Source organism: Syngnathus floridae, chromosome 15 (genome assembly GCF_059516105.1).
Source record: "Syngnathus floridae isolate MCC-2025c chromosome 15, RoL_Sflo_1.0, whole genome shotgun sequence".
Lineage (NCBI taxonomy): Eukaryota > Metazoa > Chordata > Actinopteri > Syngnathiformes > Syngnathidae > Syngnathus > Syngnathus floridae.
In genome coordinates this window covers 4024820-4045169 of record NC_142427.1, presented here as the reverse complement: position 1 = coordinate 4045169, position 20350 = coordinate 4024820, and the positions used below count along the sequence as shown (strand labels likewise).

The 20350-nt window shown below is 49.5% G+C and overlaps 5 protein-coding genes across 16 annotated transcripts; 2 read left to right on the top strand and 3 right to left on the bottom strand.

The window, feature by feature from the left end:
- Positions 1–39: 39 nt before the first annotated feature.
- On the bottom strand, positions 40–6663 carry lcp2a (lymphocyte cytosolic protein 2a). 3 transcript variants are annotated; one of them, XM_088398872.1, is made up of 33 exons: positions 6295–6663; positions 5920–5982; positions 5763–5809; positions 5566–5631; positions 5246–5274; positions 5098–5132; positions 4844–5024; positions 4634–4728; positions 4298–4355; positions 4163–4228; positions 4018–4037; positions 3912–3931; positions 3768–3842; positions 3672–3690; positions 3585–3600; positions 3437–3512; positions 3305–3357; positions 3101–3135; positions 2855–3008; positions 2640–2725; positions 2455–2536; positions 2326–2391; positions 2238–2260; positions 2062–2081; positions 1806–1916; positions 1713–1731; positions 1623–1638; positions 1465–1540; positions 1198–1250; positions 951–997; positions 776–850; positions 517–666; positions 40–428 (listed from the first exon to the last, which is right to left on the bottom strand). In XM_088398872.1, the coding sequence occupies exons 1-33, from the start codon at positions 6370–6372 to the stop codon at positions 285–287; spliced, it is 2154 nt and encodes a 717-aa protein (XP_088254998.1). In that variant the 5' UTR covers positions 6373–6663; the 3' UTR covers positions 40–284. The 3 variants fall into 3 exon arrangements, with proteins under 3 accessions (XP_088254998.1, XP_088254996.1, XP_088254997.1); XM_088398870.1 differs by having other exon boundaries at positions 3437–3515; positions 6295–6662; XM_088398871.1 differs by having other exon boundaries at positions 2455–2533; positions 3437–3515; positions 6295–6662.
- Positions 6664–7051: 388 nt separating this feature from the next.
- On the bottom strand, positions 7052–9122 carry zmat2 (zinc finger, matrin-type 2). The gene is made up of 6 exons (XM_088398886.1): positions 8986–9122; positions 8343–8442; positions 8120–8243; positions 7951–8024; positions 7661–7806; positions 7052–7560 (listed from the first exon to the last, which is right to left on the bottom strand). The coding sequence occupies exons 1-6, from the start codon at positions 9001–9003 to the stop codon at positions 7417–7419; spliced, it is 606 nt and encodes a 201-aa protein (XP_088255012.1). The 5' UTR covers positions 9004–9122; the 3' UTR covers positions 7052–7416.
- A 242-nt stretch (positions 9123–9364) lies between these two features.
- On the top strand, positions 9365–12117 carry slbp2 (stem-loop binding protein 2). 5 transcript variants are annotated; one of them, XM_088398883.1, is made up of 9 exons: positions 9365–9517; positions 9942–10094; positions 10262–10342; positions 10417–10494; positions 10564–10707; positions 10795–10956; positions 11011–11158; positions 11235–11361; positions 11500–12117. In XM_088398883.1, the coding sequence occupies exons 1-9, from the start codon at positions 9465–9467 to the stop codon at positions 11562–11564; spliced, it is 1011 nt and encodes a 336-aa protein (XP_088255009.1). In that variant the 5' UTR covers positions 9365–9464; the 3' UTR covers positions 11565–12117. The 5 variants fall into 5 exon arrangements, with proteins under 5 accessions (XP_088255009.1, XP_088255007.1, XP_088255008.1 ...); XM_088398881.1 differs by having other exon boundaries at positions 11008–11158; XM_088398882.1 differs by having other exon boundaries at positions 10561–10707.
- A 251-nt stretch (positions 12118–12368) lies between these two features.
- fam53c (family with sequence similarity 53 member C) lies at positions 12369–18477 on the top strand. Of its 6 annotated transcripts, none has more exons than XM_088398874.1 (5): positions 12369–12623; positions 14360–14629; positions 15025–15082; positions 15649–16622; positions 16736–18477. In XM_088398874.1, exons 3-5 carry the CDS (start codon positions 15076–15078, stop codon positions 17048–17050), a joined length of 1296 nt encoding a protein of 431 aa, XP_088255000.1. In that variant the 5' UTR covers positions 12369–12623; positions 14360–14629; positions 15025–15075; the 3' UTR covers positions 17051–18477. The 6 variants fall into 6 exon arrangements, with proteins under 6 accessions (XP_088255000.1, XP_088255003.1, XP_088255001.1 ...); XM_088398877.1 differs by lacking the exon at positions 12369–12623 and adding an exon at positions 12848–13213; XM_088398875.1 differs by lacking the exon at positions 12369–12623 and adding an exon at positions 12848–13352.
- A 376-nt stretch (positions 18478–18853) lies between these two features.
- hspb9l (heat shock protein, alpha-crystallin-related, b9-like) lies at positions 18854–20013 on the bottom strand. The gene has a single exon (XM_088398885.1). It carries the CDS (start codon positions 19925–19927, stop codon positions 19319–19321), a length of 609 nt encoding a protein of 202 aa, XP_088255011.1. The 5' UTR covers positions 19928–20013; the 3' UTR covers positions 18854–19318.
- Positions 20014–20350: the final 337 nt, after the last annotated feature.

Below are 20350 nucleotides of genomic sequence, written 5' to 3'. Positions count from 1 at the left end.
AGCCCCCCCCCCCCCCACCTCCCACAGAAACAACAAAAATTCTTGTCATGTCTATTTTAATGAGGAATTATAGCACTCTATAATATTGTTGGCTGTTTTCTATCAAATGTATCGTAGTACAGAAATAAAATAGAAGTTTATGGCGCATTTTTCTTCAGTCAACGAACTGTTGTGTTGCTGCCTGTTTTGACTTCCTGTACATGGTCGCGTGTACACTACAAACAGTCTCAGCTCCTTGTAGAGGATCAAGAATATATTCTTGTGAGTGCTGTTATGGTGGGTTCTCAGTGCGTTCCGGTCATGGAAATGCCTGCGGGTTCTGACAGCAGACACTGGTTCTGCTGGCTCGAGCACCGTTTCTTGGCGTCAATGAGGAGCAGATGACACCGGGAGTGATAGTTGATGATGTCACAGACGGAGGGGAAGGACTACACGCACACACACACGCACGCACACACAGGCGTCACTTTGAGTCACGATTCACAAAGTATGAAAATTGCATGAAATTGGCTTCACCTCCTGGGCCTTGAGTCCAGTTCCGAGCTGGAATTGATTGTCCTCGTGGCGGATCTGTATATTGAACACTTTGTTGTGGTGAAGCACCATGAGTGTGTATGGCTGGTTGCTCTTCTGGTGTGAGCTGTCCCGCACGAGGTACGCTCCGTCCTGCGTGAACACGCACATGCAAGCGCACGTGAGTCTCGGTTGGCTTGAGAAATCTTTTTTGTCTTCAATATTATTTGGCTTAAGTATGGCTAATGTGGGCGTGCGTTACCTTGCCGACTTGCTTCAAATAGCCTTCAGCTTGACTCCTGGTCACTTTACCAACATACCAGCAAGGGTCCATTCCCTATGCGTACATGCACAGAGTTGATTTGTTTCTTGTGATTGAACTATTGCCACGACCAAAACGTTCCTGATATAGATGATTGTGTAATCTGAAGCGTTACCTGTTTAGCTTGAAAGCGCTCTGAGGCAAAAAAGTTGCTCCTGTTATCTGCAGGGGCCACGCGCACACATTCAGCCAGAGATTAATCAGTCAACGCAGTCTTTATTTATGCGGAAAAGACTAATCCCACGTGATAAAATGTCACCCTGAGGAATGGTGCCCTCTAGTTGTCGTCTCAGCAAACGTGCAAAAAAGTGATATGCCATTTTCTTGAGTAAATATCTTATTACGTCACAGTGTTTTCTTACCTGGATGAACGTTATGAGAGACTAAGCCAACAGAAGTGACACCAAAAGGCAAACTGTAAGATGACAAAAACGAAAAGGCACTTTAACATCAAACCAAGGCAAGTGTGCCCTGAACACCGCTGCATCTCGCTCGTATGACGGTGTACAGACTTGTGCAATCCCATGAGTTCACATCTTTGTTTCAAAACTTAAACGAGTTCATTGGGTCTCGAGAAACCCAGTGTTTGAAAAGGGTTGTGTCGACTTTTCATAGAAGTGACTTTCTACCTGTCTCCAAGGCGGCCAGGAGGTGCCAGGCGGGGCGCCAGATTTTTCTGGAGGGGAAATGTGTTGCGTTTAGCCACTGAAAAGAAGAGAATGCTTTTAATCTCGTCATCATGCTCATAAAGCCCCAATCTTGATCGGATAGACGGAAGGTTTCTCACCATCACCGTGTGCTTGCTACAAGGACAACAGAAGACAAAATAATGGTCACAATGCACCCGATTGTGTTACCTTGTCAAAACCGCACTTACCTCCCTCGTTCCGTCCAACCTGTAACACCCAAAAAATGCTATTGTAATTTGACAGTGGACTCTTTTGGGCTGAGCCGAAGGCGGTCGGGCCACCTGCTGGGAGGAGGAGGCCCAACAGAGGAGTCATCGCTCCTGCTGACGGAGGCCGAGCCAAATGGGAGAGCTTTGGACCTGGCGGGGGTATCCGGGACGTCCGCCTGAGGCCTGAAGACACGCACGCCCGTCAACACAAAGTCACCAGGTAACCCGTCACCAGGTGAGCCACCCGTCAGATGTTTCCAACCAACGACTCAACTCGCCAGCCGCACCCGTCACATCTGAACTTGCTGTTTTCAGGTGTGTCTGTTACCTTTGGGAGTGGACTGGCAGCTGTAACATACACATAGAGATTTTAAGAAAGGACCACAAAAGCGTCAACTGCTGCAAATGAAATTGTCCCCATGTCCAAACTGCAAGCGTTGCTTTGCGGCGGATTCATCTAGGCTGCGACATTCGTCGCTTGTTTCACTTGTGTATCACACGCACCCTCTTCTCTTCTGCGTTGGGACCTAGAGACAAATGAGGACCTTCACTATTTGAAAGTTGTCTTCAAAAGCTTGTGGTTTCCCAATACCTCTGAAGGGAGACGAGTTTCGGCCCGGTTTGTTGCTGCGGAAGATCTGAGGTGGCCCTGCAAGCGCTAGACACAGAGCACGGATTTGTGAGATTGGAAGGGATGCCGCTGACCGTTGTGGTTACTCACATTTTCCAGGCAGCGGCAGCAGCACTGCTTGTCCGGCACACCGCGGCAAGTGATCCCGGCCCAACGACAGCTCTCCTGGCTGCTGAATTGAAATTGCTTTTATGACACGGTAGCCACCACTGGGATGCTAACTGCTAAATTCTCACAAGGCTGAAAGCGACTGCTGAGATTTTGAGACGTCTCACCGAGCGGGGCGATGGAGGTGGACGCGAAGAGACCGGCAGACCCAGACCAACTGCTGGCAGCGGGCCTCTGGAGGACACCTGTTTATCTGAAGGGAGGTAAGTGAGCTAACACAAATAACACATTCGTCCAAGCCACCCTAACACGCAGCTCAAAAATGTTCCTCTGAACCATTGTTTCAATGATTTTGGGGCCAAACCAGCGATGGGTGTCCTACCGATGTACTGGCCTTCTGCGAGGGGAGTGAAGGTCCTGCAAGCGGGCTCCTCCCGGGGTTCCGCGGGAGGAGGTTCATAATTGCCGGCCGCATCATCGCTCGCCGCGTCCTCATCACTGCCGTTTGGATACTCGTACTCGGCGTCTTCATCATCCTGAAGGCGCATTTGGAGCCGTGTACATACGTTCAAATATGTTTTGAATGAACTCGCCGTCCATTTTTCAGGCAACTGAGTATCGGACTCACAAACTCATCATCGTCCCAGCCCTCAACATCGGGAGCTGTTGGAAAACAAGTGGCGGAACTTTAAAACTCGAGATGAGGACATTCAGCAAACAGTTAAAATGTCATTCAGTTAAAAAAAAACAAAAAAAAAAAACACACACACCGGCAAGATTCTAACTGGTGTTCTCATCATTATTCAATGACTTGTTTGAAAATGCTTCTTACCGGAGGAGACGGTCAGAGGCAGCGAGCCCACACTAGTGGAGCCAGGAGGCAAACTGTCAAATAACAAAAAGAACCCACTCGTCTTCATTGGCTTTAGTCTCAAGCCGGCGGCGGCATCACGTGAATTTCTACCTGTCCCCGTGGCAGCCTGTGGGATTGGGGCGGGGCAGCGGACTGTTACGAAAGACGGGGAAAGACTTGAGTGTAGCTGCTGCGAGAGAATAGTCAGCTTTTAGGATTGGGTCCAAATGGTCCGGCTCTCCAACTGAGCCTTTCTCACCATTGGCGTGTGCATGCTAGAAGGAGACGAGAGGGGAATAAGTGAGATGCTTGTGGCGCGCACGCTGCGCGTCAACATTGAACTCACCTCCCTGGCGCCATCAGCCCTGCAACGACAAATCGCCCAAAAGTCATGAGATGTTCACCCAGCAAATTAGCCATTTGGGGCGAACAAATGACCTACCTGCCGGAAGGAGGGGGCTTAACGGGAAACTTGCCAGAGGCCGCAGAGGAAGGAGGCAGTGCCAGAGGTGGAGGCCTGCCGAGGGGCAAACCCAAGAAAATGCAAATCGTTCAGGGCGGCGCGGCGCTTTATTTGCTCGCTTACCTTTGGGAGGGAACACCCGGCTGTAACACACCGCCAAAAGATACAAGCAAGCCTTTTAACCTTTGATTGATTGGCTCAGTGACTGCAAAAGACACGGCACACTCACCCTTTCTGCTACACCAGGACCTGCCAAGACCAACCCCAAAAAAAGTTACTTTCATCCACTTTTGTTTTGGCTTCATTAAACTTTTGTTTGAACGATTCTGCACGTTTTGATATTTTCTAGTGCAGTATTTTCAGATGCTCTGTACCTCCAACGGAAGAGGAACTTCGGCCCGGCTTATTGCTGCGGAAGATCTGCGGCGGTCCCGGAAACACTAAAAATCACAACGTGACGTACCAACCACACCTTGCAACATTTAACGGGATTTGTTGTGTCCACTCACACTTCTCTGATGCTCGCCGAGGAGGGTGGGGTGAGTGATCTTGGCTGGACTCCATCGGCTGCGCAAACACCCCAAAAAATATCAAGAATCACTATCTGCCACTTTTGAACACGCTTTTGCTCCCCGAGGCAGGTTATTTGATCAAATGACTCATTTTGATCACGTGCATCTTTCCAGTGGCAGCAACATTTTGCGCGTCCACCCTGTCATGACGCCGTGTTACTCATGCGCATTTCAAACAGCGCGTATCTCATTCTTAGAAATAGCATGCCTTCGATGAAAATCCTCAGCTTTTGGGTACGTGTCAAAGGCACCTTAAAGTCATATTTTACTCACGACTCTAGGTGACAGCGCTGGGCGCGACGTCGCCGGTGGTCGGGGGCAAACAGCAGGCGGCGTCCCCCTAGACGATGCGCGTTTATCCCTACCACCTGCCATCGGGGCGGAGGAGACGCGTTCATGCTAAAGAAATTGCTTCCTTCCGCCGTACCGCATACGCGAACCAAAAAGCCATCGGACAGGATTGTGAAAAATGTCAAGTGCAACCAATATATTCGGTGTCGCGCACGGCGCCGCGGTGCATGCGCGCCAACTCCTCTGCGGGCTCCGGGGTGGGAAGTCCGTAATGCCCTGCCTCTGCCGCTACCGCGTTGTCGTCAGGTTCCTCGTAGTCGCTATGGCCGCTGTCCTCGCCGTCGGGACTCTCGTAATCGTTGCCGTCAACGTCCTGGAGCCGCAAAACGTGACCCAAAGATAAGCTGCGAGTCATCGGTGACTGGCCGCCGGAAACATCGACTTACAGAAAGGTCGTTGGCCGAACCTTCCACGTCACAAACTATTAAAGATAGAAGAAAACTAAATTGCGGGAACGATTCACCTCTGATAATTGTTCACATTTTCAGGACAAATAGCGGCGCGGCCCGTTATCGCCCGGCTTAAAACATTTACCTGGTTCAAGACATTTCGGCATCACGGGTCTGCGGTGGAGAGAAAGAACATTCGGTGAATTAGCATCGTTTATTCAAACGATATTTGCAAACAAAATGTCACAATGACGGACTCATTTTCTAGAGTGTCAACTGAATAAACCAGTTCGTGCATCACGATCATTCAATGGATGCCGTTTTCCGGCGCATATTAGCGTGAAGCTAGCAGCGTTCATGAGACAAAAGTCAAGTTGTTTTTGGTTTGAGACGCAAGGTGGTGTCTTAGTCATACGAGACGACGTCTTATTTGTCTTTAATGCGTGAACTGAAACAGGAACCCACCTTTTACCAAACGGGCCTCGTTTTTCTTCCTTCTTGCCGATGTCAGCGCTCAGCTTGGAAATAATTCTGGGAGGACACACAAAGGATGAGAAATTTGACTTTTCAAAGGCCGGTATACAAATCTCCGGAGGCGCGTGAAGCGCTGCCACCTCAGGTGAAACTTTTGCGATTGTTTTCAATTTATTCCAAAGGCTTACGGTGTGTGAAGTTTGGGGAATTTCTGCAGGTCGTTCTCACTCAAGTTCTGCAAACACAAATTGATGCATCTCTTTTTTTCTTCCAAAATTAAGAAGTAATGTCCAGATGCAGGGGTCAAGGTGGGTAGCGGCTCTCCCTGTCTACGTCAAAACTTACCACAAATCTCATTCCGTTGATGGAGTTCTTCAACACAGTTCTATCACAGTCGGACAAATTCATCTGCAACACATACAAAGGCACATGTGCATGGAGCCTCTTCCCAAAACTAGCCTTTCGGAAAAAGGAACATTTGAAAGGATGCAAGCAAAGGAAATAAAAGTTGTAAAATGTTGTGTGCGCCCTCTTGTGTGTTCCAGACAGCATGTCGGACCAACTGGAGACATTTGACGATGGCCGTAAGCCGAGCCAAAAACGACAAAGGCAACGAGCGCGAGTGATGCTGCCGCCACGAGGAGGCCTCCCGCCCAAACTCATCTGAGACAGGCTTCAGCTGGATTTCCCTTTGTCACAATTGACAAAAGTGAGCCTGACCTTCCTCAGGTAGTCAGCCAGCTGCTGAGGGCTCCACTCCTCGACCTCGGAGCGGGACGGCGCCCGGCCGCAGTTCATCTCACGTGCCCCCCCTCGCCGCCCGAGACTTTGCAATAAGTTTTCTTTGCTGAGGCCTCACAATCGACCTCCAGCGCTTCCTCTTTTCCGCCGTGCCCTCTGCGACAAGCTAAAGTTCAGTCTCACCCAGCCCAGTGGTTTGCTTCAACTGAAAAATGGACCAAAACCGTTGTCGGGCTTTCACGTTGACGTGTCGAAGGGGAACCAAGATGGCTTCCTTAGTTCTTCCTGTCTCCTCCGCTTTGTCAATGCCTCTCTCACTTGCTCTTCCTTTCCTAACCTCGGAGGAAGTGACTGTGCAGAGGGGAGGACCGGGGAAGGCCAAGCAGCATCTTGCGTCTGTAACACCCCCCCCCCACACACACTTAAATTTCGACCTGACAGAGTTTTAACACATTTTAAGGCCTGAATTCCACTTCACGTTTGACAACTGTTAGTTGTCGTTAACCGTTAGATATTTGCAAAAACAATCTCTTTGTTCTTCGCTGAAAATCTCGAGTTGCTAGTCAGGCCAAAGCAATCAATGTGTTTCTTTGGCGCCATCTAGTGGAATCTTGGCCGTTGCTGTTCATGACTGTGTTTGGGGCTTTTCTTGAATGCAGCATGCGCACCTCAAAAGGCTGAATCATGACAAAAGGAAAAGCGCTGTATTCCCGTTTCATATCATTTGTTACAAAACTAACTTGAAAAAAAAATCGTGTTTATTTCAATCAAAGAAGAAAATTTGCCAGTATACAGCAAATAAGAGTTCCATGACATAACCTAAAAGTTTTGTATTGGCTGACATCCATGTTCGCATGATCCAAAAATACTGTGAGAAGATACAACTTCTGTGAGAATGAGCTGGAACGACATGTCCTGCTTGACGTTAACGTTTGTTCCCCATTCAACGGAGCGTCCGTTTAACTTGTAATGCAATGTGAACGGACGGGAGAAGACGAACTCGGCCATCTGTAACGCAGGCTCGGATGGTTGTCGTCGATGGTCGTCCCGCGACAGCATCGTCAGACACGCCGATTCAGCAGCGGGGATGTATCCCGGGCGTCAGTGACTCTTTTTAGAAGAGCCGAACCCCGAGAAACCCATGACGGCCGCCATTTCGTCGTCATCCTCAAAGTCGCCATCGTCCTCGGCCCGACGCTTCCTCTCCTTCAACTTCTCTTTCTTGTAGGCCTTTGCCTTCTCCTCCTGAACACAAACATAGCCCACATACATTGCGCCTTGATCGCAGAGAAAGCGGGAGACTCGTTCACCCGGCGGTTCATTCCCTTCTTTCTCCTCTCCTGACCTCTTCTCGCAGCTCCTTCATGCGCTCCTCAAAGTCATACTCTTTCTGCTTCTCCTCCAGTTTCTTCTTGTTCACCTCAAAGCGCTTCTTCACCTGGTCCAGGGACGACCGCTCCACTCTCATAGACATGCCGAGGTTCCTCTGATCTGCGCATATCCATGAGAGCGCTTTACAAACATACACTTTCTCCTGCTTGGAAGATGAGTTATCTTTTTTTCCCCAAGAGTCCATACTTGTACTCAAGCACAACGTGAGTACTTTTACAACCTCTGTGTGCAAAGAGTACTCACGTTTCTTGCCGTTGATGTGATCCAGGAAGTTGATGGAGTCTTTCACCACGCAGTCGCAAACATTGCAGTAGTAGCTGAAAGAGGGAAATTCCGTATGTTTCGCATTATGTCTCCATCTGTGAGAAGGACGAAAATGCATTCTTCAACGAGGTTATGGAACTCCGCATACCCGCCCATCTCAGCCTGAGGGGTTGTCTTGGTGATAACGATGGTCTTCCCCAGTTTGGACTCCAGGTCCACTTTGTAGTCTCGATGACGCAGATTCTCCCTCTTGACAGGCGGCGCAATTTTCCCTAAGACGCGTGATGAGTTTGTACAATTATGAAAATCATGGCTGATGCCGCACATGTCAAGATAATCTGCAAATTAGTTGAAAGAAAATGACAACCCACCATCTCTGCTCTCCTTTTCTCGCTCCTCAGTGAGACGTCGCTGAGCAAGGTTCTCATACTCGTCTTTGTCCCACTTCCGACGGAATTCATTCTTACTCGACTAGAAGGGAATCACGAGCGTCAGTTACATTCCGGGTACAGTACAGTACAGTACTATGTGATGAGCAGCGGAGGAATTCACTCTGTGTGAGTGTCGGGGAACCCCCCCCAAAAAATTACCCATTCGGAGGCCATTGTCATTCATTGCGATTCGCTTTTTGTTTGTGCTACTTTCATACAAATAATTTAATTATGACACTTATGGTGGCAATAAGTGAATTTCTGCGCAGTGACGAGAACAAAAGACTAATCGGGTACGCACGACACTAAATTACCAACTTCCCAATATTTGTGCCAATGAACTACAGATTGCATCCATAAGCGAAAAGTCAACGTTTTAATTTGATTTCGATTACAAGTGTTTGTAATAGGGCTGGGGGACTAACGCTCTTTAGCTGGCGGCAGAGCGCATTTAAAACCTCGAGCTAAGAGACAAATTAAACACAGACAACACCGTGAAAAAAGAGGCGAATTTGTCTTTGTTATTAACAAATCTCAATTTAGAGTGTAAACGAAATAACGCAGTAGAAAAAAAATTACGAACCCCGCTGCCAGACGCCATGTTTGCGACAATTTATTTCCGGTGGGGAAATGTTAGTACTGTTTACATTTGGGAAGACAGCGCCACCTAGTGCACTGGAGAAATACACCTTTTTTTCATTGAAAACTCCTCAAATAAAACTGAATTATTTGTGTGCAGCCCAACCGAGGTGCCTTATAATGAAATAGAAAATTAGTGGACAACTTGCAATAACACAAGCAGCCAAGCGACCAATGCAATTGTTTCTTTTTTTCCCCCTAATTCTCCCTCGTCTGAAGTTTCTCAAATTTGATAAAAAATCATTTAAAATGTTTAGGAATCAAACCCCGAAAACCCCGCTAGAGACCTTAAAAAGTTAACGTTTTTAAAATACGCATAGGCCACGCCCTCTGCAGGTGTATCTCATCAAAGATGCCACGAAAACGCAAAACGGCGTCTGTAGTCTCAAGCGGAGGCGCCAAGTTCAAAACTTCCAACACAATATGTCACGCAGTGGCGTGGAAACCGCAGCACAGAGCCCACTGCTCTCCTCCCGGTTGGTAACGTAGCTCAACATACATTCGATTATTTGACATACCAGCAAATCAGTGTGACTTCTGCTGTTGCCTTTGCAAGACCAGTTCAGATATGCGTTATCGCAAATTTACACGACATTCAAGTGTGTTCGGCCATCCGCGAGGGGGGGGGGGGGGGGAGAATTGCATACCAGCTCTGCCAAACCCCTGAACCCGACTCACCGAACCCCTAGGGTTCGATCGAACCCAGGGTCTTTGCAAACGGGAGTATGGCATGCAGGATTGACTTTCAAAGTGATATATATGCATATTTTTCCTTTTTTGGGGGGTGGCCAATTGTAATTTATTCCCAATGTACTCAGTCTTCTCGTTTATTTCTTTGTAGTTACTACCCCTCACGTTTCAATTTTGGTTCGGTTGATGTAATTTGAGTTCTACTCTCAGTTTCTGTTTCAGCCCGCGGTCATGCGCTTGCGCCAAGGGCTGGTCGACAGCCATGTGGAACGGCCTCTCTGAACCACTTGCGGTTGCCGGTCGCTCTGCAACCGAGCCTTGGCTCCTCCCCGGATGCAGTTCTGTCTTTGACAGCCTCGTCAGGTCAGTCACGCAAATTTGTACCATGTCTCCTGGGACAACATGAGGGGGGTGTCCAACTAGCCTCCTTTTTGAATAAAGGTCCATTCATGTATTTCATCTGTGACCTGTCATCAGAAAACGATACACGGGTCCATTTTGAAATTAGACTCTCCCCATCTCGGTTGCAGTAACGTTTCTCCAATCTCGATTTCTCCGGCGGCGCTCAGCCCGCGAGGTGGGGAGAGATATGCCGGTGGCAAGCCACGCAGGTTCAATCTTATTTGAATGATCACGCTTGCGGCCGTATAACTTTTCAAAGCATATTGACAGTTTTTGGGTCCAGGACATCAATCTTGGAGCGTTGTATCCTTAAAGCGTCCACCAGTAGCGTCGCCGTGGGGACGGAAGATCTGGACAAGAGGTGTGCTTAATGTGATGACGGCTTCCTCCGATCAAAGCACTTGCGCTGATTTTACCTCCATGTCAGCAGGGCTCCGCTCAGCCGCTGCTACCCTCGCCTGCCAGAGCTAAACAACACAGAGACCAATGCCGCCGTTCTCAAGCGCAGACAGAAGCAGATTCTGTATGGCAAGAACACAAGCGGCTACCAGAACTACCTGCGGCAAGTGCCCAAGTGAGACCCATATATGATCTCTGCTTCCGAGTTGAGTTTGAAAAATTAACACAGAGAAGCTCAAATGCTCCAACCGCTGTTTCGCAGACATTCGAGAGACCCGAAGCTCCACCCGTCCACCCCCAACAAGTACAGGAAGTACAGCAGGCGCTCGTGGGACACGCAAGTTCGTCTGTGGCGCCGGGCGCTGCACCAGTGGGACCCGCCCGGCGATGGCGCGACGCTTGCCTGCGACCCGGTCGAGCAACTGTAGGTAGAGCACCCCGTCGGCCGGCGGTGGTTTTTGAAATGGTGTCCCAGCAGGCAGAACCAACTGGCAAAAATGACCTCGGACTCGTGCGGCGATGGAGGAGACAAGCGGAGAGAGAAGGAAACCCTGGCGGCCTCCGCTGTGCCCCCCCTGTCAGCCGACATGTCGCCTCCCACCGCCCGCAACGTTCTGCTCTCGGCGGTACCGCCGCCACCGCCAATGCCACGCATTTTACATTTTGTTCCTATTGGCCTGACCCTCTTCTCCCAATTTCCAGGACCCCGAGCGTAGTCGTCCACCTCGCTCTCCTCCTGGCCTCAGCTGCTTCTTCGGGATCCGGCTGGCCGAAAACAACGTGGCCGACTGGCTCCAACTCCAGCTGGAGGACGACCGTTCGGCAGGCGGTGAGTGCACAAAAAATGCATGGCTGAATAAATGCCCCCCCCATCCAACTATCTCTCCTCCGTGTTGGTGCATAAACAAAAGGTCCCGTTGTACTTTCCAAGACCTTTGCTCAATATTTGTCTGTCTTTTCCTTGTAGATTTCAGCGCCGATGATCAACTGGTCCCCGTGGTGTTGGACCAGTTCCTATGGAACCGCTACTGAACGTCCCTTGCTGCGACAAGCCTGGTTTGCTTGACGCTGAGCAAGTTCATCATCCAGATGGCCCAGTGATAGACTTGAATCTGTGTATGAGTGTGTGTCTGTTTTTCTCTGATACATTTGTCTTTTTAAGGGCACTGATGATTTTGAGGGGAGGGGGCATGCGCTATTGGGTCCTTGGGCCTTTTTGCCCTTCAGCGTCGGAGGCAACAAGTGATGGATCCCGGTGTTTAACAGACAGAGGTTGACTTGGCGCTTTGACCCGAGCACTTTTCTTTTGTGTTTATTGCACTTTGTCACTGGCGCCGTGTTCTCCCTGTACACAAAAAGCTGCTGAAGTTTGTCTTGAAAGTCACTCTAATTTCCTTTTTGCTGTCACTTTCTGGCCTCTGTCGAGGCTGCCGCTTAGTTTGATTCCGTCTTGGCCACGTTCACCTCTGTTCTGCAAAGGTTCTTTCACCTTTTTTTTTTTTTATTTGTTACATGACATATGCTGCTTTAAATGTTAAAAGCCAAGCAGAAATTAATAAAGACGTAAACAAAGTATCAAATTGAATGAAGTTTGTTTTTTCATGTAAAAATTTAAAATTTCATTTGTTGTCCGGATCACCTTTCTGGATAAATCTTTGTACGCTCAATGCTTATTGTGGCCTTTCTTTATTTGTAGTAATAGAGAATCAAAAATCCTTATTTTTGTACACTTGGCTTTAAAGTTTTAACACAAACCAAATAAATGAGAAGGGGGGGGGGTATGTAAGCCCGCCCCCACCCAATAGCCTCCAACCCCCACCGTTAATGTTATTTATGAATGCCTAGTCGCTCGTGTGCACGTACAAATCTGGATCATGTTTTAAATAATCGGGAGACCGCGGGAATCAATCGTATTGGATGGGGACGCCTTCACGCGTGCACAGACGATAATTCATTGCGGTAGCTGCTTTTTAGATGCTGAGCTCGGCGGCGGTGGGCTGGAGCGGTGCGTTGGGCTCCATCACGCTGGGTCAATACGCCAAGTAACCGGGGGCTGACCAAGGCACTCGGAGAGGAGGGCTGTCCGACGAGGTAAGCCTGCTCCCCGTCTCTACGTCTATCGACGCGGCCGCGAGTTTGCAACGTGCCAGCTTGTTTTGTGGCTCCGTCTGGGGTGAGAGGAGGGTGGAGGTGGTTGCTGGTGATGGAAGGGAGGGGGAGCGAACAAGTCAGGACATATCCATCCCGCAGCATCCGGCCGTGTTGTCCTCACTCTGGCTAAACCATTTCATAACGAATATACGTGAAGTGACACCAACCGGGGGGGGGCGTTAATTGTTCTTATTCGGGATTTTTTATACAGACACGCACATACCCGCACACAAAAGGGCAAGCTCTCCGATCATGAATGGGAAAATCCTCGTCGGATATTTATAGTTGCAGCTAAGTGCTAAGTGCTAGCTTGATGCTGGGCTCGCTTCGCTCAGCGGCCGGTTCGGCTGCCTCGCTGCTAGCCCCGCCGCAGTGCAGCGGCCGACCGGCGGCCGGGGCGTGTGCGGCGCGCAGCTGGGCCGGCCGGCCGTACGTCGCAGCCGCAGTTTGGCGGACGACTGTAACCCAGCGTCGACCTTGAAACTTAAAAGGAGGACGGCATGTTAATTTATAGCGAGTGGACAGCTCAGGTGCGTGTACGTGAGCACCAACCAACGTCGGATAACACCTTTCAATAAGTACCTAAATGATCACTATTACGAGCTGTCGTCTCCCGTGCAACGCCGAAGAACAAGCTCCAACAGAAACGCTCCTCTCGAACGACAATCGGTAACCGGAAGCATCCTCCGTTGAAAACAATGGAAAGCGTTAGCATTGAGCTAGGTGCAGCGGCCTCGGTGGGGCGCTCTCTTTTCCTTTGGCATTCACGATTAAATCTCAGCAAACAAACGCAGTTGTACTGTTTGACAGCACATGGGTCCCGAGCTGACTTGAAACCCAGATCTGTCAAAACCGGGCAGCACATCTGCAACAAGGTACGAATCTCGCGCGGATGTTCACCCGGTGCTTCTTTTTTCCGGCTCCCGCACGCATTAGCAAGGCATTTCTGTTAGTTTCATGCAACCAGGAAAGGCGAACATGTTGAGAATAAAACCCAGAACCTCTGAACTGCGTGGCAAACGCGTCAGTGAAATTTCACCGCGCCTGTTATTATGAGAACTTGTGGTTGGAATCGGTCCTTCGCTAGATGTTTACAGAATCTTAGGATTTCACTTCATTTTCATTTCAAGTATTGCGCAGTTTTGCCTCACGAGTCACGTGAAGTTGTGCTACTAATGCACCTTCGTTGCTTTACTGGTCCACATTACAAATGTGTGAAAGGCAGTCGTGGGACAAAAACAAACTAGGTCACTAAGAATATTCGACTTGGGCACACTAGCGCACACAAATATCAAACATGAGTATACGTGAACTTACACTAGTGTGCCACCGCCATTCTCTACTGTGCAGATGTTACACAGTCCTGCACTAGCAGAGCAAGGGGGGGGGGCACTGATTCACTGATTGTTGGGTCTTTTCCAATTTCAAATTGTTTTTTTCAGCATTTCCACACATCATGAGTTTTTTTTAATCACTGTTTTCCGAATATTTTTTTTTTTTGGGGGGGGGGGGTTAAAAAAAAAAAACACCCCCTAATTGTTTTACTCGTGTTTTGTGGAACACAGTAGTGGATCTCGAGTAAGAAAGACGGCCGTTACCGGTGCGCCTTGGTCCTTCTACTCGTGCACCCTAGTGCGCTTTGAATGAACTAAAACCACTTCCACCCTTGTGGGCAGGTTGGTGAGGCCTCTGGCGGACAAGTCCCAGTCATGCTGTCCTTGTGAGGTGCGGCGGGGCTACCTGGCCCAGAGGTGCAAGGAGGAGTCTGCTTCTTTTAGCCACTCCTGTTAAAGTCTCCCGATACAAAGGTGGGCCTGAGCCACGCACCCCGCTTCCTCCTTTGCTTGTCCTCGTCCAGCACCGCTACCATGACGCGGTCGCCTTGCTGGTGGAGAACGTGAGGAAGTCTGGAAGGCGACCCTGCTCGGCCAGGGGACTCTGACTTGGTGAGTTGTGGGGGAAACGGCCTTCTCTACTGGCTCAAGCAGTATCACAGGTACCGATCGCTAATTACGTGTTCCATGAAACTCTCATCGTTTTCTACAGTGTGGACTTTTGTAAATCCGATTTCTGGCGGAAAGCAATTCTGATTAATCGGCACATCATTTTCAAAAATTTGTAAAGGATGAAAAACTTGTTGTTGGCCACTTTGTTCTTCGCCAACATGAAAGAAACTCCCTAAGTGGTCAACTTTGATGTGACGTTTGAACAAGAGAAATGTTTAAATAGCACTGTTGGACTTTTGTCCTGACATGGTGCACAAATGTGAGAACACTGTCCTCAGGGAAGCCTATGTGGATGAGAAAGCATTTTCTTGTTCTTTTTTTTCCTTCTCCCTTAGTCCCTGCTGGACCCGAAAAGCCTCGCAGAGTGCTGGCCCCCTGATGGCTTGATGCCTGGTCAGTGAGCCAATCTCTCCAATTCCTAAATGAGCATGTGAATGGTACAATGTGACGTTTTAGTTTGAACTTCCATCCATCCATCCATTTTCTATACTGCATGTCCCCACGGGGGTTGCGGGCGTGCTGGTGCCTATCCCAGCAGTCATCGGGCAGTAGGCAGGGGACACCCGGAATTGGTTGCCAGCCAATCGCAGGGCACTCAGAGACGACCAACCATTCGCACTCGCATTCACACCGAGGGACAATTTAGATGTGGGAGGAAACCGGAGTGCCCAGAGAAAACCCACGCGGGGACGGGGAGAACATGCAAACTCCACACCCTCCAAACTGTGAGGACGCGCTAACCAGTGCACCATCAAGCCAACAAACAAACAAACAAACAAACAAACAAACAAACAAACAAACAAACAAACAAACAAACAAACAAACAAACTTTAGTTTGAATGTCATTGTCTTTGTCTTTTGGGAGCACAAACCTAATCTAACCCGAAGTGCGCTTACACATACGCATTTTTTTATTGTCTTTTCGCTCTCTCTAATTTGCTCTGCACATGTGTCCTCAGAGAGCAGCTACTGGCAGCCCTGCCCTCCCTCCAAGTCCAGTCTGCAGGGGGGGTTGCTGAGCTCTAGTTTCCCTCCCGGCCCAGTCCCCCTGGCGCCACCCGATGGCCACCTTCGAGAGGGGGGCGAGCCCCCGGACAGCGCCCCCCTTCAGCCCCAGCAACACCGACCTCTGGCGCCCAGCGCCTCTGCATCGGAGCTTTCGCTTCCAGGGGCGGCGGCCCCTCCTGGCCCGGCTCCGCCTCCCCCTCCTCCCCCGCCACCCAAACGCCACTGCCGCTCCCTGTCAGTCCCGGAGGACCTGTCGCGTTGCCGCTACACGTGGCGGCCCAGCGCCTCTCGGGTCTGGACTCCCGTCAGTCGCCAGCAGTGCCACGGAGGAGTGGGCGGCGCTGGGGCCACGGGTGTGGTGGCGGGAAGCGGCGGTGGTGCGTGTCCGCTGCGCCCCCCGAGCTCCTCCCTTAACTCATCTCTGCACTCGTCGTCCAGCCCCACCTTCTTCAGCCTGGCGCTTTCGCCGGACTCGCCGTTGCCCTGGAATTTCCCCTGGGACCCCAGCGAAGCAGCGGCGGGGGGTGGTGCGTGTTGCTGTTTCTTCCCCTCCCCGTCCTCGTGCTCCTCGTCACCCTCGCCGCTCCACCCGCCGCCGCCGCCTCCCCAGCGGCGTTTCTCCCTCTCGCCCGTCCTCATCCGGGACTCGGCGGCGGCAGCCTTCCTTCCTCCAGCTCCTGTTCAAGCAGCCCCGCCGCTTGTCTGCTGTGCGGCCGGCGGGGCAGCAGCAGCAGCCCCGGTGCCCGCCTCACCTTCCTCGGCGTGCAGCACGCCATCGTCCCTGCGCCGCAGCTTGCCTCCGCAGCTTCCGCGGTGCCACTCGCAGCCTTGCGACCTCCTGCTGCTCAAGCCCGGCCTGAAGAGACGCCGCGACCCTGACCGTCCCTGCGCCCGCCCCGTTCTCGACTTCACCAAGATGACTCAGGTACGAGTCTAAACAAGTTTTCTCTAAGTGTCGTAAGTAGCGACCGTCAAACTCAAAGCTATTTAGCAAGATGTCTGTGTGAAAGAGTGCTTTGCTCTGGTCTCATCCTGCAGACCCGCAGCATCGACCCGCAGTATTTGGAGCGCGGCGGCAGGCCGACCTGCGGTGGCGTTGACCTTTTTGTTGGCGTGGAGTCATTTGTAGGCGATTTCCGGGGCTCCTGCTCGCCGGCCGAGTGTCTGGGCAGGTCCAGCATCGGCCCGTTGAGCGAGAGTGACGAGGAGTGCCGCGAGGACGACGACGACGGGGAGGAAGACGAGGATGCAGACGAACGTGATGCAGGGGCACAGCCGCAGCAGCAACAGCAGCAGGCCGTCTTCGAGAGGGATTGTACAGAACTGGACTTGAATTTAATCGAAGAAAACTAGCGCCTTTGTAAACGGAAGGCCGACCTTGTTTATTTTGGGGGTCCTTGAGGTGTTTTTTTAATTCATGTTTTCTTTTAATTGGATTGCTTTTATTATAGAATCAGAACAGTCCCGACACTCAGAAGTGCCAGAAGTCAGCAAGGCTCACTGGACAGACAGCCGAGGTCAATCAAAGCTGATTGAGGACAATGGTGATGACGTGACTGCTTGCTGGAGAGGCTCTGCCCGGGCTGTTGGAAAACCTAAGAGAGGACCGCACAAAGAGGGGGCCAGATTTTGGCCAGATTTTGATGCGCTGCGGCGTCCATCTGAAACATCGCCGGGGCACTGTTGTGCAGGAAGGGAAGCCGTCCCATAGGCTCAGGTTAGACAAATCACAACAAACTGGCTTGAATGCCGCATTCAAAAAAGCCAGAAAGAAGCAAGCACTTAAGGTCATCTCATATTTATATTGCTAGTCAGGAAATTCAAAACAAAAAATTGGCAGCCATGACACATTATGTCACACGGAAGATGTTCCGGACCAAAATCTGTGATTTAGGAAAGCCATTTTCAAAACAAGCAAGAGACATTGAAAAAACAAGAGCACGTAGATGAGAACAATATTCAAGAGCAGGCATACATCTATTCTTTAACCTGCGTGAATAACTGCTATTACTGCACTTTGAAACTTTTGAAATAATTCATTGATTGAAAGTTGTTTACCCTAATCAGTGTGGGTGGGTTCAGATGTTGACCCACTTTGGTGCGGCGATGTGTTCAGGTGCACCCCGTTGCTGTGTTAGCGTCATCCTGTTCCTCCCAAGTAGTTACTGATGCTGTTGTCTACCTGGCTCTTCATACTTTGCTGTCACCTTCAGTCCGTGTGTGTGTGCGTGCCTGTATGTGTGTTACGAATGACCAACAGCCCAGAAGAAAAGGCTCATCTGGTGAACCATGACAGACAACTTTAAAGACATTCCTAAAAATTACATGTTGGGATTATCAATTACTTAGGTGCCATTTGAGTCAAGATTTTCACATCTGGGAAAATGTAGAACACACAGGCGCGCACGCACACACACACAGAAAGACACAGACATACACAGACTAACGTCACCACTTTCATTTAATGACACACAATGACACTTTCATTCAATCTCACATTGCCCAAAATGAGCCTTAACAAAACATTGTAGAAATCAAAATGCGATAATGGAGGAATAAGACACGATTTTCTGTAGCTGTTCGTTTCAGATGTTTTTTTTTCTTCATATTTCTGATCAGACATATGAGCTTGAGCACGATGGACAATGAGCTACTATGAACAAGTTAGAAAAGAGACTCGCCTTTTAATATAATTATTATTGTATGTCTTAAAACAATGACATCATGGCAATTTGAAAAGCAGTTTGTGATTAAATTATTGAGAATTATTTTACAATGAACATGTGTGTCGTGTTTATTGTCATGAGTGAACAAGGACTCAGTGGGGTAAAATAGATGTTTATCTATACAGGAGTTTACATAAACAAAAAATTGACACCTTTACTTAAAAACAACCAACCATCAAATTGGCTTAATGCTAAGTGCCTGTATGGTTAGCAGTGATAGTCAACAAATAGATATCTTGCTCACACCAATGTCACACTTTTTTTTTTTTTAATTTTTTTATTGCGGTTATTTTTGTTCATTATTCAAATCTTTGTGTACTGCATAATTTCTGTTGCTTCTTAACCAGATCACGTTTGACAATTTTATATTCCAACAAACTTTTACTTGGTTGAATAAAATCAACTTTTTTTAAAAAAATCCATCCATCCATTATCTGAACCGCTTATTGTAGTTGTATTTATTTTAGTCAATAAAACTCTTATAGATGCTTTATCTGGTAAAACAAAACAAAACAAAACATGATTTGGTTGCATGGCTGTATTATACTGCCACCCGATGGTCAAGGCAGGCATACCAGGAGCATTAACTCGTAACTTTAATTCTTTACGATGAAAAAACACAAGAACATATTCTAGAATGACATATTACACTTTTGTAGTGCTAAGGCCATATTTAAAAATAACTTTACAGGGCTGTGGCATGCCTGAAAAGAATGTTCTCCGCGGCATCATCTGTCATTGTTGCAAATAGGTTGTGACTCAGTGCTTTGCTTTTGTTGTTTCTTCCCAAATATTGCCGACGTGATTCATAATTGCCAGCTAAAACATCAGCAATAGACAGCTCGTCAAAAAACGCGTTCCATCCATAAGATTACTCCATGCAAGTCTCATTCTATCAGTTCTCTAGAGTCGAGGGGTTGACCTCGGAGGCCGCTGTGACGGCCGGCACCGGGGCGACGCTAATGGGCACCACTCGCTCCTTCCCGTCTCCGGCCGCTTTCTCTCGCGGTGCCTGAATCTGCAGCTGCCCTCCCACCAGTGAGCAGGTGACAGTCTCCGGGTCCACGCCGTCTGGCAGGTCCAGCTCCTGCCTGAACTCCTGACACCTGTACGAGTAGGATCCTTTGCCGTCCTCCTGCTTCTTCTCCGTCTTCCCACTGACCCTCAGCTTCCGGCCCACCTGCTTCACGGACAGCTCCTCGGGGCAGAATTCCTGGGTGTCGAGGCTGATCGCGAAGCCGCTTCCGTTGGGGCTAAGCCGGTGGAAGGCGATGGGCCAGAAAGTAGCTGTCACTGGTGTGTGGTCGATCTCCTCAAAGATCTTCTGGTGCAGCCTCTCCATATACTCCATGTTCTGTCTCATTTCCTGCATGTGGCGCAGCATCTCCTGCTCCATGTGGTAGAAGAGAGGTTTCGTCTCAGGCCACAGGCTGCGGATGGGCCAGTGAGCGTCCATGAAGGGCCTCGGGGCGGTGGACAGCTGGAAGACGCTGGGGCACAACATCCTGCTTCCTCTTGCTTCTTGATCCTCACAACTTGGGGTTTGGAGTGTCTGATGTTGGGACGTCCCCGCTGCGTGTTTATATACACCCGGCCGAAAGTTCCAGCAGCATTCCCGCGCGCGCACGTGTGTGTGTATTCGTGTGCGTGTGTGTGCGCGCGTGTATTTGTGTGTGTGCGCGCATACGTGTGTCAGAGTCTAAATGCAGCCCTGGCGGCTGCCGCATGCCGACATGTCGCTGCTTTGTACTATTTCCGACGCCAGACTGTCATAGGCTCAATACGGTTGCATTGGTGCGAAGTAATGAAGTATTTTAATACTGTACTTGAGGATTTTTTCAGGTTGACAAAATTTGTTCGTTATCATGCTTGTTACTCAAAACTGTTGTTGGTCAAATAATCTTTTCCCTTTGAAATGATCGGACAC

What these genes read in the sequence shown, in the direction of transcription:
- hspb9l (XM_088398885.1), bottom strand. Translation starts at nt 19,927, where the DNA reads ATGTTGTGCCCCAGCGTCTTCCAGCTGTCCACCGCCCCGAGGCCCTTC.
- zmat2 (XM_088398886.1), bottom strand. An exon ending in CCTCAGGCTGAGATGGGCGG is followed by an intron (nt 8,025 to 8,119) that starts GTATGCGGAGTT and finishes TCCCTCTTTCAG; the next exon opens with CTACTACTGCAATGTTTGCG. An exon ending in TGAAGGAGCTGCGAGAAGAG is followed by an intron (nt 7,561 to 7,660) that starts GTCAGGAGAGGA and finishes GTTTGTGTTCAG; the next exon opens with GAGGAGAAGGCAAAGGCCTA.
- slbp2 (XM_088398880.1), top strand. Translation starts at nt 9,465, where the DNA reads ATGTCACGCAGTGGCGTGGAAACCGCAGCACAGAGCCCACTGCTCTCC. An exon ending in TACCTGCGGCAAGTGCCCAA is followed by an intron (nt 10,708 to 10,794) that starts GTGAGACCCATA and finishes GCTGTTTCGCAG; the next exon opens with ACATTCGAGAGACCCGAAGC. An exon ending in GCAACGTTCTGCTCTCGGCG is followed by an intron (nt 11,159 to 11,234) that starts GTACCGCCGCCA and finishes CCCAATTTCCAG; the next exon opens with GACCCCGAGCGTAGTCGTCC.
- fam53c (XM_088398874.1), top strand. An exon ending in ACTTCACCAAGATGACTCAG is followed by an intron (nt 16,623 to 16,735) that starts GTACGAGTCTAA and finishes CTCATCCTGCAG; the next exon opens with ACCCGCAGCATCGACCCGCA.
- lcp2a (XM_088398870.1), bottom strand. Translation starts at nt 6,372, where the DNA reads ATGAACTGCGGCCGGGCGCCGTCCCGCTCCGAGGTCGAGGAGTGGAGC. An exon ending in GCCGAAATGTCTTGAACCAG is followed by an intron (nt 5,133 to 5,245) that starts GTAAATGTTTTA and finishes TATCTTTAATAG; the next exon opens with TTTGTGACGTGGAAGGTTCG. An exon ending in CAGCGCTGTCACCTAGAGTC is followed by an intron (nt 4,356 to 4,633) that starts GTGAGTAAAATA and finishes GTGTTTGCGCAG; the next exon opens with CCGATGGAGTCCAGCCAAGA.